This window comes from Copadichromis virginalis, linkage group LG3 (assembly GCF_057382275.1).
Source record: "Copadichromis virginalis isolate Kocher_CV1m ecotype Utaka linkage group LG3, C_Virginalis_male_GT1.1, whole genome shotgun sequence".
Lineage (NCBI taxonomy): Eukaryota > Metazoa > Chordata > Actinopteri > Cichliformes > Cichlidae > Copadichromis > Copadichromis virginalis.
In genome coordinates this window covers 2,829,233-2,842,474 of record NC_140620.1, presented here as the reverse complement: position 1 = coordinate 2,842,474, position 13,242 = coordinate 2,829,233, and the positions used below count along the sequence as shown (strand labels likewise).

General features: G+C 42.4%; 2 protein-coding genes across 2 annotated transcripts in view; both read left to right on the top strand.

The window, feature by feature from the left end:
• Positions 1-361, top strand: part of LOC146712307 (NACHT, LRR and PYD domains-containing protein 12-like) — a 43,829-nt gene extending 43,468 nt beyond the window's left edge. The window contains exon 13 of the mRNA XM_085451996.1: positions 169-361. Coding sequence (XP_085308122.1) covers positions 169-361 — 193 coding nt within the window. The remainder of the gene's footprint in view (positions 1-168) is intronic.
• Positions 362-1,315: 954 nt separating this feature from the next.
• On the top strand, positions 1,316-7,484 carry LOC146712306 (stonustoxin subunit beta-like; the record flags this gene model as incomplete). Its single annotated transcript, XM_085452058.1, has 3 exons — positions 1,316-1,470; positions 5,377-5,423; positions 5,572-7,484. Coding segments are annotated over 3 exons (768 nt in total), but the record flags the coding sequence as incomplete, so codon positions are not given.
• Between the last annotated feature and the right edge of the window lie 5,758 nt (positions 7,485-13,242).

Below are 13,242 nucleotides of genomic sequence, written 5' to 3'. Positions count from 1 at the left end.
TGGAGCCTGTTTTCACTGGGAGGATCTTTGTGTCAAAGGGAGTTCTTCTTCCCACCATCACCAAGTGCTGCTCACAGTGGATTGTCTGATGTTTGGGGCTTTCACTCTGATATTGGAGGCTGTTACCTTACTCTGTTAAACAGCTTGAGATGTTTTGTGTGTCTGCAGTCTGTCAGGCTGTCTGATCACAGAGGAAGGCTGTACTTCTCTGGCCTCAGCTCTGAGCTACAACCCCTCCCACCTGAGAGAGCTGGACCTGCGCTATAATCATCCAGGTGATTCAGGAATGAAACTGCTGGATGATGGACTGAAGGATCCAGGCTGGAGACTGGAAACTCTCAGGTATGGAGAGAATGTCTGATAGAGAAGGAAGAGCTGGAAACACATAACCGTATTGGCATTAGCTGCTAAGAATACTTAAGATTAGTTGCTCACATTGTTTGAAACCAAAGGAAAACCGTGTCAGCATTAGCGGATAATACTAATTCACATTAAATTAGCAGTTTCTGTGACGGTGACTTACTTACTGTATTAGCATTGGCTGCTAATGGGTTTTCACCTTAATTTATCAGTAGGCGCTAACGGCTGCCTACTTAACATTTGCTGCTCACATTGTATTAAAGCTAGGCATAACGGTATTGGCATTAGGTCCTAATGAATTTTCACCTTAAATTAGCATTAGTCGCTAATAGTGAGGAGTTAATCCTTAGCATTAACTCCTTACATAGTTATAATGCAAGGCAAAAGGGCATAAGTGTTAGCTATTCACATAGTTAAAAAGGAAGGGGAAATGATGTTAGCGTTAGCAGATAATGAAAATTCACATCAAGTTAGTATTAGCTGCGAACTGTGCTAATCAGAGCAGTTAACACTCAGTGTTGCCAACTCCTCAGTAAGGAAAATCGCTATTGGCTGTCCTAAAAGTCGCTAGAAGTCGCTAAATGACGTCATCACCTAATTTGCATAATTGATCATGCTAATCTAATTGTAACCTACGTTGTTGGAGAGAGAAATAACATCGTGGAAGAGACATAAAGTGAGTTAAAAACGTCCTAAATGCATTTAGAGTTTATTTAGAACTACAAATTAAATTTCTTTTAGCAATTATTGTTTTTTTTTTAATGTCACAATTCCAACCCTGCTCCTTTACCTGGGCTTGGACCGGCAAAAGTGACCCGAAATAGGCGCTCTGGTGGAGTTACTTTGTGTGTGTGTTTATAAGTAGTTTTAAACCTTGTGATCCACAAAACCGCATAAGAGTAAAAGAAGAACTGACTGCGTTACAGCACCCGCTGCTTGTTGAGAGTAAAAGTGATACGCGCTTTCACGTCTTTTTTTAGCGACTTTCTTTAGAAAAAAAGTCGCTAAGGGGTCTGAAAACTTGCTAAATATAGCGACAAAGTCGCTAAGTTGGCAACACTGGCTGTCGGCTGGACTGAAGGATCAAGGCTGGAGACTGGACACTCTCAGGTATGGAGAGTGTCCTCTGATAGAGGAGGAAGAGCTGGAAACATTTCCTGTCCTTCACTTCCTGTTTGTTTCCTGCAGATGAGACACGAACAATCACACATGCAGGAATATTTTCACGCACAGACACACTAAGTACATAGATATTTATGTAGGGGGTCTCCAAGGAGTCTGTTTGCAGGATCATTTAGGTCACAGGTGTACCTGAGATAGATGCCACTGTGTACCTAATAAAGTGTAAGCCATGTGTATGTTTCCCATGCTGTATGTCCACAGTGATAGTGACAGAAGTATGAAACAAGGCTGTGAATCATTTCAGTCTGTGTGTGTGACAAAGACGCAGACAGGAGCAGCTAACATTTGGAAATGGAAGCTTAAACTCTACATTCACAGCTGAATTTACAATAAATTTGTTCTCAAGTGCACATTTAGCAGCTAATGCTAATACTGTTTTCCCTTGCTTTCTACAACTTGAGCAGCTATTGCTAAGTAGGCCACTTTGCTCTGCTAAGGATTTGTGTGACCATCATAGAAACTCTGATAAGCTAATGCTGCTAAGCTAATGCTGTTTATGGGCCCTGTTAGAATCAATATTTCATTCTCATTCTGTTGTTTGGGAACAATATTAACGTCTCACATTATTAGAACACAAGAAAAAAGGGTAATAGCGTTAGCTACTAATGTTTATTCACCTCAAATTAGCTTTAGCTTCTAATAGGAGCCTACTTAGCATAGACCCTTTACATCATTACAATGCAAGGGAAAAGAGTTACTCATGGCAGCCTATTTAGCATTAAGGTCACATCATTATAACACAAGAGAAAATGGTATTGGCATTAGCTACTAGTGCTTATTCACCTCAAATTACCTTTAGCTGCTAATGGCAGCCTACTTAGCATTGACTCCTGACATCATTATAATGCAGGGGAAAAGAGTTACCATTATCGGATAATGCTAATTCACATCACCTTCTGTCATTCTTACAAAGCAAACAGTATGAACATTAGCTGTTAATGGTTTTTCATCTCAAATTAGAATTAGCCACTAATGGCGTATTGTTAAAAAGTAAGAAAAAATATTGTTAGCATAAGCGGATAATGCTAATTCACCTCAAATTAGTATTAGGTAATAACGGCAATCTGCTTTGCATTAGCTGGTTATCAAGCAATAAAATATGGTATTAGCATTAGCTGCTAATTTTAGCTGAATTTCCTATTCAGCTAATTTCCTATTCAGCTAAAATTAGCATTAGCCACTAGTGGCAGTCTACATAACATTAACTCCTCACTAATACAATGCTAACTCGCATCAAATTAGCATTAGCTAATAACAGCAGCATTCTTAGCATTAGCTGCTCACATTGTTATAATGCAAGGGAAAAGAGTTAGCATTACATTAGAGTTAGTAAAATTCACGTCAAATTAGCATTAGCTAGTAATGGCAGTCTACTTAGCATTAAATCCTTACATCGTTATAATGCAAAGGAAAATAGTTAGCATTATCTGGTAATGCTAATTCACATCAAATTAGCAATAGTTATTAACGGAAACACACATCACATTGTTAAAATGGAAGGAAAAATAGTATAAGCATTAGCTACTCATATTGTTAAAATGTAAGAAAAACATTGTTAGCATTAGCGGATTAATTAGTATTACCTAATAACGGCAAACTACTTAGCATTAGCTGCTCACATTGTTAGAAATCAAGACAATATGGTATTAGCATTAGTTGCATATTTATCTAAAATTAGCATTAGCCACTAATAGTAGCCTATTTAGCATAAACTTCTTAATGCTAAATTAAGTTAAGTAATGCTAAATTGGCTTAACTGAAATAAAAGTAGTGTTAGCATTAGCTGCTGATATTGTTAAAAAGTAATAAGAAGTAAGACAAAACATTGCTAGCAGTAGCGGATAATGCTAACAAACATCAAATTAGCATTACCTAATAATGGCCGCCTTCTTAGCATAAACTGCTCATATTGTTTTAATTCAAGGGAAAAGAGTTGGCAAAAACATTGTTAGCATTAGTGGATAATGCTTATTCACCTAAATTAGCATTAGCTAATTATGGCTACGTACCTAGCATTAACTACTGATATTGATTTAAAGCAAGAAAATACGGTATTAGCATTAGCTCTAATGCTTTTTCATCTTAAATTAGAACTAGCCACTAATGGCATCCTATTTAGCATTAACTCTTCAAATCGCAGGGGAAAACTCAAAATTGAATAAAAAAAGTGTTCACATTAGCTACTCGTATTGTTAAAGAGTAAGAAAAAACATTGTTAGCATAAGCGGATAATGCTAATACACCTCAAATTAGTATTAGCTCATTACGGCAACCTACTTAGCATTAGCTGGTCACATTGTTATAAAGCAAGAAAATATGGTATTAGGATTAGCTGCCAATTGCTATTCATCTAAAATTAGCATTAGCCACTAATGGCAGTCTACTTAGCATTAATTGCTCACTAATATAACGCTAATTCACATCAAATTAGCATTAGCAGCTAACATCAGCCAACCTAGAACTAGCTGTAAACATTGTTAAAAGGGAAGGGAAAACGATATTAGCATTAGCTGGTAATAATTATTCACCACTAATTAGAATTAGCCACTAATGGCAGCATACTTAGCGTTAACTCCTCACATTGTTAAAAAGTAAATGTTAACATTAGTGGATAATGCTAATTCACGTCAAATTAGCATTAGTTAATAATGACAGTCTATTTAGCATTAGCAGATAATGTTGACCTTGGCCCACTGGAAAAGTTCAGAACTAAAGATTTAGGAGTGTTTCTCGATAGCTCTTTCTCATTTGAGAAACAAATAAATTCTGTTATTAAAACCAGCTGTAAGGTTTATAGTGTTGATTGTCATTTATGCTTAGAAATATTTACTCATATATGCTTAGAGTTTTATAATCGATTGCATAATGATAGAGGTTTGATCCTTAGTAGTCTGTAAAGACTCTGTGTGCCTTCCAGAGTGCTCTGGCATGCACACACAACTTGGGGCCATGAGAGAGGTCGTACCCTCTCTTACTGATTTATGGTATAGGAGGACACCTACTCTGTGTCTGGATAAGTATAAGAGGCCTTTGTTAGGGGGACCGCTGGACTCTTAGCACCAGCTTTGGGGTCACAGGGTCACATCTGGAACACACACACACTATGCACAGACTGGTACTCTTTGTTCATACCTGTGTAAGACGTCATAATGAACTTGTGCATATTCATGTAAGCTCAATAAAGAGCAGTGTTACGAGGGAGCAGACGAGAGCGACTGAGGTCAAGTGAAGGAACGGCGCTGTCACAGTTCTCTCCCTCATCAATTGTCTGGTTCCAGCGGTGGGTCTGTGCTAGACGACCCATCACCAGCTTTTTCCACTGGTTACCAGTACGTGGTAGAATCCACTTCCAGATCTGGTTGTCTTTAAATCTGTGAATGGATTGGCTCCATCTTATCTCTCTTTAACAAAAGAATCCAAGTGGAGCCCTCAGGTCTGCAGATAAGCAGCTTCTGACCAGAACTAGACGTAAAAACAGAGGTGAGCTTTATCGATGGCTGCAGCCAAACTCTGGAACAGTCGCCCTTCACATCAGGTCGTCACCAACACTGGACATTTTTAAAAGCCGGTTGGAAACACATTTGTACTCTGTAGCTTTCAATCCTGACCAGTCTTTATAGTCATTACTGTGTATGTTTCCTATTTTCTCTCTACTCTGTGCAGCACTTTGGCTCAAGCTGTTTTTAAATGTGCTGATAAATAAATGTAGATTTCTTTGAATAAAACAGTGGAGCCGAGCTTTGAGCTCAGTGTGTAACAGTGTGTGTGTGAGAGCCATGTAATGTCCATGTGTGCATGCTGACTGTGCTGCTCTGACCCCCCTCCTCCTTTCAGGGTGGAGCCTGCTGGAGTCCGATGGTTGACACCAGGTCTGAGGAAGTGTAAGTGTGTTTTTAATGGGATTCATGAAAACAAAGCAGCACACATTCAACCATCTTCATCATGTCAGGAGTCATCATCAAAGTGTCAATCAATGAACAGATGATGGATCAATAACTGCAGCTGGATTGTGTTTGTTCTCTCCATCAGATTCCTGTCAACTCACAATCGACACAAACACAGTGAACAAATGGCTCCAACTGTCTGACAACAACAGGAAGGTGACACGTGTGGAGGAGGTTCAGTCATATCCTGATCATCCAGACAGATTTGATGTTTATCCTCAGCTGCTGTGTAGAAATGGTCTGACTGGTCGCTGTTACTGGGAGGTCGAGTGGAGAGGAGACGTTTTTATATCAGTGAGTTACAGAAGCATCAGAAGGAAAGGAGACAGTGATGACTGTGTGTTTGGAGACAATGATCAGTCCTGGAGTCTGATCTGCTCTGATGATGGTCCTCATTCTGTCTGTCACAATAAAATAAAAACATCCATCTCCTCCTCCTCCTCCTCCTCCTCCTCTGTCTCTAACAGAGCAGCAGTGTATGTGGACTGTCCTGCTGGCACTCTGTCCTTCTACAGAGTCTCCTCTGACACTCTGATCCACCTCCACACCTTCAACACCACATTCACTCAAACTCTTTATCCTGGGTTTAGGTTCTGGTCTCCTGGGTTTGTGTTAGACTGGCCTCCTGGTGGCTCAGTGTCCCTGTGCTGAGTGGAGTGTAAAGAGTGTCTCCTGTTACAGAAACACTCTGACTGTTGAACAGATAGTTCAGTCTGTACATGTCTGTCTCTTTCACTCACAAACACGTTTTCAGATTCATGGATTCAATCAGTTGATGTTTGAAACTCTTCTAAATGATTCCTTGTAAACTTCTTCCTCTTCAGTCCTTTCAGTCCTTTCACCAGCTCTCACACAACATCAGCACCAATGATCCACGTCCTTATAAACCTCTGAATCAGGTCCTGAAGCAGTGACGTCCTGAGTGAAGACCTCACTGATCACATGACTCTGGTCACCTGACTCAGTGTTTCTGAAGCAGTGTGCTGGGTTTTTAAAAATCCGTGGCTGCTGCCTGATGTTGGGCCCACAGAGGAAGACGACTCACTCGCTCTTCTTCACTTCCTCCTTAAACATGTGGAAGGAGAGCAAAGTGCTGCCAGACTCTTATTTCTGACAGGAACAGAAGAAACCACAGCAAACTGGTCCAGTTCTTCATCTTCATCACAATCTGTTTATTTCTGATGGTGTCTTCAGTCTGAGGTTTGAAGTTTCCATGTCTGTGTGATGTGTGGTGTGAAGGCTGCTGGTTAAACTGGGACGCACTGAGTGCTCATAGAGATGCTCCATGAGTCCCAGTACAGACTACAAACATGGTGGAAACTTAGCTTTGATATCCACACACTCTGCACGTCTGTGAGGAACTGTGATGAAGATGTGCAGAGATCTGTGTCCAAACAGGAGAAAGACTGTAAAGACTCTGTGCTTCTAACAGCCTCTGTTAACATATGTGAGGCTGTTTGTTGTTGCCATGGAGCTTTGCACTGTTTGGGTCAGCAGGTCATGTGATCAGGTTTGTTCTGCTGGACGATGGTTCAGTGTCGGGTTTGTTTGCATTCATCAATAAATATCTAAATCAATCAAAGACTCCATGTTTGTTCTTTCATCATGTGACCTCTGCTCATCCATCTCTGTGAGTATCAGGATACATTTGGTTCATAATACACAGAAAAATCAGAGTTATTACCTGTAATAAATGTGAAAGATTCCTGCAGTGATAACCAGGCAGGACTGAAACACATCCAAGCTGTCACCACGGTAACAGCACCGCCCATCCACAGGTGAGGGGAGGAGCAAAAAGAGGGACTTTCACCATTTTATACTAAAAACACTCAACTAATGTTTCTAACATGAAACAAATAAGCCCACATTAATGTGAGCGTTTATTAAATAATAATAATCATGATTTCCTCCTGATCTCATTTCCACAGCAGAGAAAACTGTGGTGTATATTGAGGTGGAGGGTGTGGTCTGTGGCTCAGGTGTAGAGTGAGGGTGGGGTGCACCACAGCAGCATGGTGTTTTTGTCCAGATGAGCCCAGAGAAGAAACACGAGTGTTCACAGACATCAGAAGCTCAGAGAGGTGAAACATGAGGTTGGAGTCCTGGTCAGCATCCAGAGCTGCTGTGAAACCCTCATGACCAGAGATGGGCAGTAACGCGTTACATGTAACCTGTTACATGGAGGTGCTGGAGTTCACCTCCATGTAACAGGTTCACACCTGAATCTGGGCCCGGGGTGCCAGAGTGTTCAGGGTCAGACGTGCTTCAGGTGCACGAGTGCTTCAGGAGCTCAGCACAGTGTGGAACATCCCATCACTGCTGCTCTGGAGTCAGCCTGGATGAAACACCTGTGAGGCTCCACAGTGAGCGAGCACACCTGCACTTTACAGCTTCTCATCATGTCACTGTTGTAAAGTTAGACTGCTGTGCAGACTGTTAGCTTCACCAACAAGTTTAACCTTCTTTCTACACTTAGCAACATTACGCTGTGTCCATGAAGAATGTACAGATATGAATTTTGTCATGATCCTGGCTCATGTTGACCCAGCATTTTTACTTTTTGTGTGTTTTGTTCTTTATTTATGCCTGGAGTTGGTTTTAAACACTGCTGCATCCACCAGATCCCAGCCAGAGTGGATTCTGGAGTCTTCCACGCTCCTGTTAGTGATCCTCCATCTGGGTGGATGAGAACAACCTTCTGAACAATCTAGCAGGAGATGGTCCATATCTGTGGGACTGATTTCTGCTAGTGTGGCCGAGCAGTGGTAGCGTGGCCGAGCGGTCTAAGGCGCTGGATTAAGGCTCCAGTCTCTTACCGAATTTCCCAGAGGAACCCACCCGAGGGATTAATAAAGTTTTATCTTATCTTAATAACGCCCATTGTATGGACTGATAACATCTGAAGCGGGTGAATAAAGTCACCCAGTCACTAGCTGTGCCATTACCCAGCATGCACCACTCCCTCCACCAATGCAATAAATGAGACAAAGTAATAGCCTATAATTAATTTATCTGCTGTATCTGATGGTTTCAGGTAGTTGTTTACATTACACGTCACTACCATGTGATTTTGGAAATGTATAAATATACGGACAACAGGCTCTTCCGCGGCGTTTAGGGAGCTCTATAGCATTCAATAACAGGACCCTGCACATCAATTCTCGACGCGAGGGCGTACCCGGCGTGTCCATAAGTGACGCAGAGGGAGCCTGACCATGCGTCACACATTTGACGAGTTAGGAGTGAGAAGGTGCTGACAGGATGGAAATGTTCCACTGCTGCAGTCACAGCACTCAGTGTCTGTGGAGGCTGTTCCTATGACAACAACAGCATCACATCAACCTCTGTGGATCAGTGTGACAGACTGACACACACCAAGAAGCTTTGCTGTGCACACAAACAGCAACACAAAGACTCAATCAGGACCTGCTGATAGTTCAGTGTTTGTCTGTGATGTCTCTCACACTGCGTCCAAACATGGCTCTGTTTTACCCCGAGCTGCTCAGTGCACACAAACCTGGGGGGCCACCCGGCCCATCAGCCATCACATCTGCCCTCACTGATGCAGTGAGTCATCATAGTCATCAATCTAATTCTAATGAATAACAAACAGGTGTCAGATAATCCTGTTTGTAGTTGTGTTCATGTACATTTGTGTTTCTACATCAGACACTTTGCACCTTTACTGTGGATAAAAAGCATCAAGCTGCAGGAAGTGGAGGTGAAGATGAGCCTGAATGGTCACAGCGGACATTTCTACATGATGCAGTTAAATGCTGCTGTTTCTTCATGTGTGTGTTGCTGTTTGAATGCAACAAACAGTAAATGTGATCAGCTTCATTCAGAAACAGAAAGCTAACATGTTTGCTGATGTCCTGTCCGGGTTCACAGCTGCTGTGTCTCTGTGCTCTCTCACAGCTGTGTCCTACAGAGGAAACACAGTCCAGTCCCTCCAGAGGTTCACAGACTGGACCTGATGTTACTGTACAGGCTGCCTTTACCTTCAGACCAGAACCTGCCAACAGAAAGAGACTCAACATGTTTCATGTGTTTGTGAGTGTTTCATTTGTGATTTCTGACTGAAAACAGCTCATTATGACCTGAACTTTAGGAAACATGATTATCTTTCATTAGTTATTAGCTTCACAATCAAAATCTGCTTTTCAGCCCTCAAACATTTCCAGTTGCTGTTAAACAGAGCAGGAACTTCTCACACATCCTTTCCAAACATCCTGCTTTTAGTTTGGATGCTGACATCATTTGACTTTGGAAACAGAAACTACCAGGGTCACATGATCAGTCTGGCTCTAAGCTGGAACTGATGCACAAATTGATCTGAGACCTCTCAGTCCGTTCTGTCCTGGGTTACAGGGACGTCTTTCCTGACTCAGCCAAGTCCTTCACTCGTGTCTCTGCAGCTGTTCGGCCTCTTTAGACACATCTTTCACCAGTTTTCTTTCCAAAGTCTTTGAATCTTTGCTTCCTGCCTCTGCCAGGTCTGTGTGTAGAAGCATGTGTGTTACTGTTTGACGTCTGTTCATGAATCCTGCCATGTTTAGTTCAATATAGTGACGTGCTGATCTTTACCATGTTGTTCTGTAGTTGTGATCCCTCTGGATTCAAATGATGAACAGATCAGTCCTGTGTGTCCATGGAGCTGACATGTGTCACCCTGACACAACTCTGAAAGCACCTGAAGGAAAAGCTCCACCAACAACTTTTCCTTCATCTAACTGCACATTTGTTTCTGTCTGTGTACAAACTGATGTCTGTCCCACTTCAGACTGGATTCAGCTTCTTCAGGTCAAACCTTCTTGCATTCACTGCAAAAACAGAAAAGTCGTCTGACTCTCAGACTGAGTCCGAGTAAAGTTCACGTGCTGACATACAATGTCAGGGTTGTCACTCAAACACAGTAATGTATCACACACATACTTTCATACTGTTCTTAAAAGTAATGCATTATCTTCATCAGTTACTGGTTGCAGAAAGTCCTCTCCCCTGCAGCCGACCTTGCTGAGCCTGGTTAGTGAACCGAATCAGTGCTTCTTCCATGTTTGTTGCAGCCTCTAACATGACGACATGTTCAGCAGATGTCTCTGATATGGAGAACACACTTCAACATCTGCAGCAGATTTGGGATTTTTGTGTCTTTTGTTGCTTGATAATCTTGTGAGAAGTGTTTGATGAAGCAAACACAGACAGTAGATACAGAAGCACTGAGAACAGAGTGGAGGGTAACCCAAAGACACAAGCACAGCTTTATTTACACAGCACCAAATCACAACAACAGTCGACTCAAGGCGCTTTATATCGTACAGTCGACCCTACAATAAACCATACAGAGAAAAACCCAACGACCAGGCTACTAGTTACTGAAAAACTGCTTGTGCTTAAAGTGCTTTGGCACTCTTTGGCAATATTGTAGACAATGTTAAACTTATTCATCTCATCGGCCTCTGACGACCTGTTTGCTGCTGCCTGCCATCTCACTGCGTCCTGTCGGCGCTCTGTGTTCACGTCTTTGTGTGGAATCTGTTTACCTGCTCTCATTTACTGTTTTTGTCACGGTTGATGATGGCCAACCGTGGGGATGCGAGGAAGGAGGACCCAAATGCTCTTTGATGAAGACAGTGCGTTTATTTACAGTGAGGTAAATAACCAGTACACAATAAATCCCCGTAGCTCCCTGGACTCCCGTGTCTCACTCAAACGTCTGTGCTCTCTGCTCCCGTGTTTCCTGTGCATGCTGTCCTGTTCTGCTCCTCCTGGGCTCTATTTCAGGAAGCCGGTTTAGAAAACTCAGAGTGAAAAACGATACGCAGGGTTGAGTAACCCCGAACTGTCCAACTCGGAATATTCGGTTTCAGAAAGGCTGATAACAATTAGTTCAGTCAACGCGGAGTTGCTTTAACCCCAAGTGAAGCGCGCGGACGAGGATACATAAAGCCCTGATTAGTGGAGCACAGATTAAGCGAGTCACCATGGAGACGGAGGGAAAGAAGGCGCGGTCAATGTATTTTACAGCGCGTGAGGCCGAAATTCTGATGGCAGCATATGCCGATAACATGCAAATTTTGCAGAAAAAAGTAACACAGCCTCAGCTGCAAAAGAAAGAGAGCATGCATGGCAAAACATAGCCGACAGAGTCAATGCGTGAGTGTTAATTTAAACATTGATCGAGGGATTTCCACCCATTTAACACGTTATTTTATTATATTTTATTTTATTTTGTGACGTGATGTGAGCGCAGGTGCAACCCAACAGGCCCCAAACGTTCCTGGCAGCAAGTAAAGATGAAATATAAAAATATAGTCCAAACAGGTAAGGTGTAATTGTATTATGAGCCATAGTGCTTGGTCTGTTTGTCCCATGTAAATCAATTGCAGTTAGAGGCTACATTAATTTCCCCTCTGTAAGCACTTATTGAAATTATCTGAGCACATTACAAGTACATATTTGCTTACTCTGTATGCTCAAATGTGGCCCGTTATAGCCAACAGAAAAAAAGCGGAGGCCCGAAAAACAGGTGGGGGTCCTCCACCACCACCACTCACAGAGGCTGAGCAGTTGGCTTCCACATTTGTGATAATGTTGGCAGCATCACATATGATCTTCACAGTGCAGAGAACACAAATTAGCATCCATTACTATAATGAAATAATTTGTTAGTTTGAAATGCTACAGGGAACTATGTGCCTGTACATTAATGCTGTGGAAAGACTTCCTGTTCACATAGTCTCCTTCATTTACTGAAGGAGCAATGATTGGAATGTGAGTGCCATCTATACAGCCAATCACGCCTGGGAACCGTGAGAATAAATGTAAAATTTAAGTAGTAGTTCAAGTATCACCACATCATAAATTAAGTTTCGTTCATCCTGATACCTGCAATTTTGTGGAATCCCTCTTTGATGAATCTTGTGGGTCTATGACCGGGGAACACCACAAACGAGTGCAGGAGACGTTTCAGTGCAACTGTAACATTCCTGACTGCCCGACAGACGGTAGCCTTGGAAACGTGCTCAGCGTCACCAATATTATACAGAAAGCTCCCGTTTGCAAAAAACGAAGTGCGATACAAATAATATGTACAGAGAGCATGTCCGCGATGTGTCACATGCGTAATATATGGCCTGAGGATGTTATTCAAATAAATTATAGATTGTGCTGAGACACGGTAACGTTCACACAGGAAATCATCAGGAAATGATAAAATGTCCAAACGCGCTCTAATCACTCTCTCCCGGCGGAGAGCTCTGCGGAGAATTTGGGCTTCAACATCTACTGGCTCTTCAAGGAAGTGGCACGCCATGTCTGACACTTCCTACAGTCAGGTTTCCGACAAAGAGGCGGAGACAGTCAGGGTTAGTTGAAGTAAACCTGCTAGGGGGCAGGTTAGCTTCACGGAGTGTGTCGTCATAGTGACTCACTCAGGCTTCATCTGAACTCGCTTTGTGAAACCGAAAACCCAGAGTTTTCGTTAACTCAGGGTGTACTTACTCAGAGTTTGCACTAAACCGGCTTCCTGAAACAGGGCCCTGCAGGGAAACAGCAGAGGCAGCCATCAACACAACTCCCACGGGCATACACGACCTGCACGACACTACACTAGACACCAGAGGTGTGGACTCGAGTCACGTGACTTGGACTTGAGTCACGTGACTTGGACTCGAGTCACGTGACTTGGACTCGAGTCATTCATTTTATGACTTTAGACTTGACTTGAAAAAAGGTTGTAAGACTTGTGACTTGA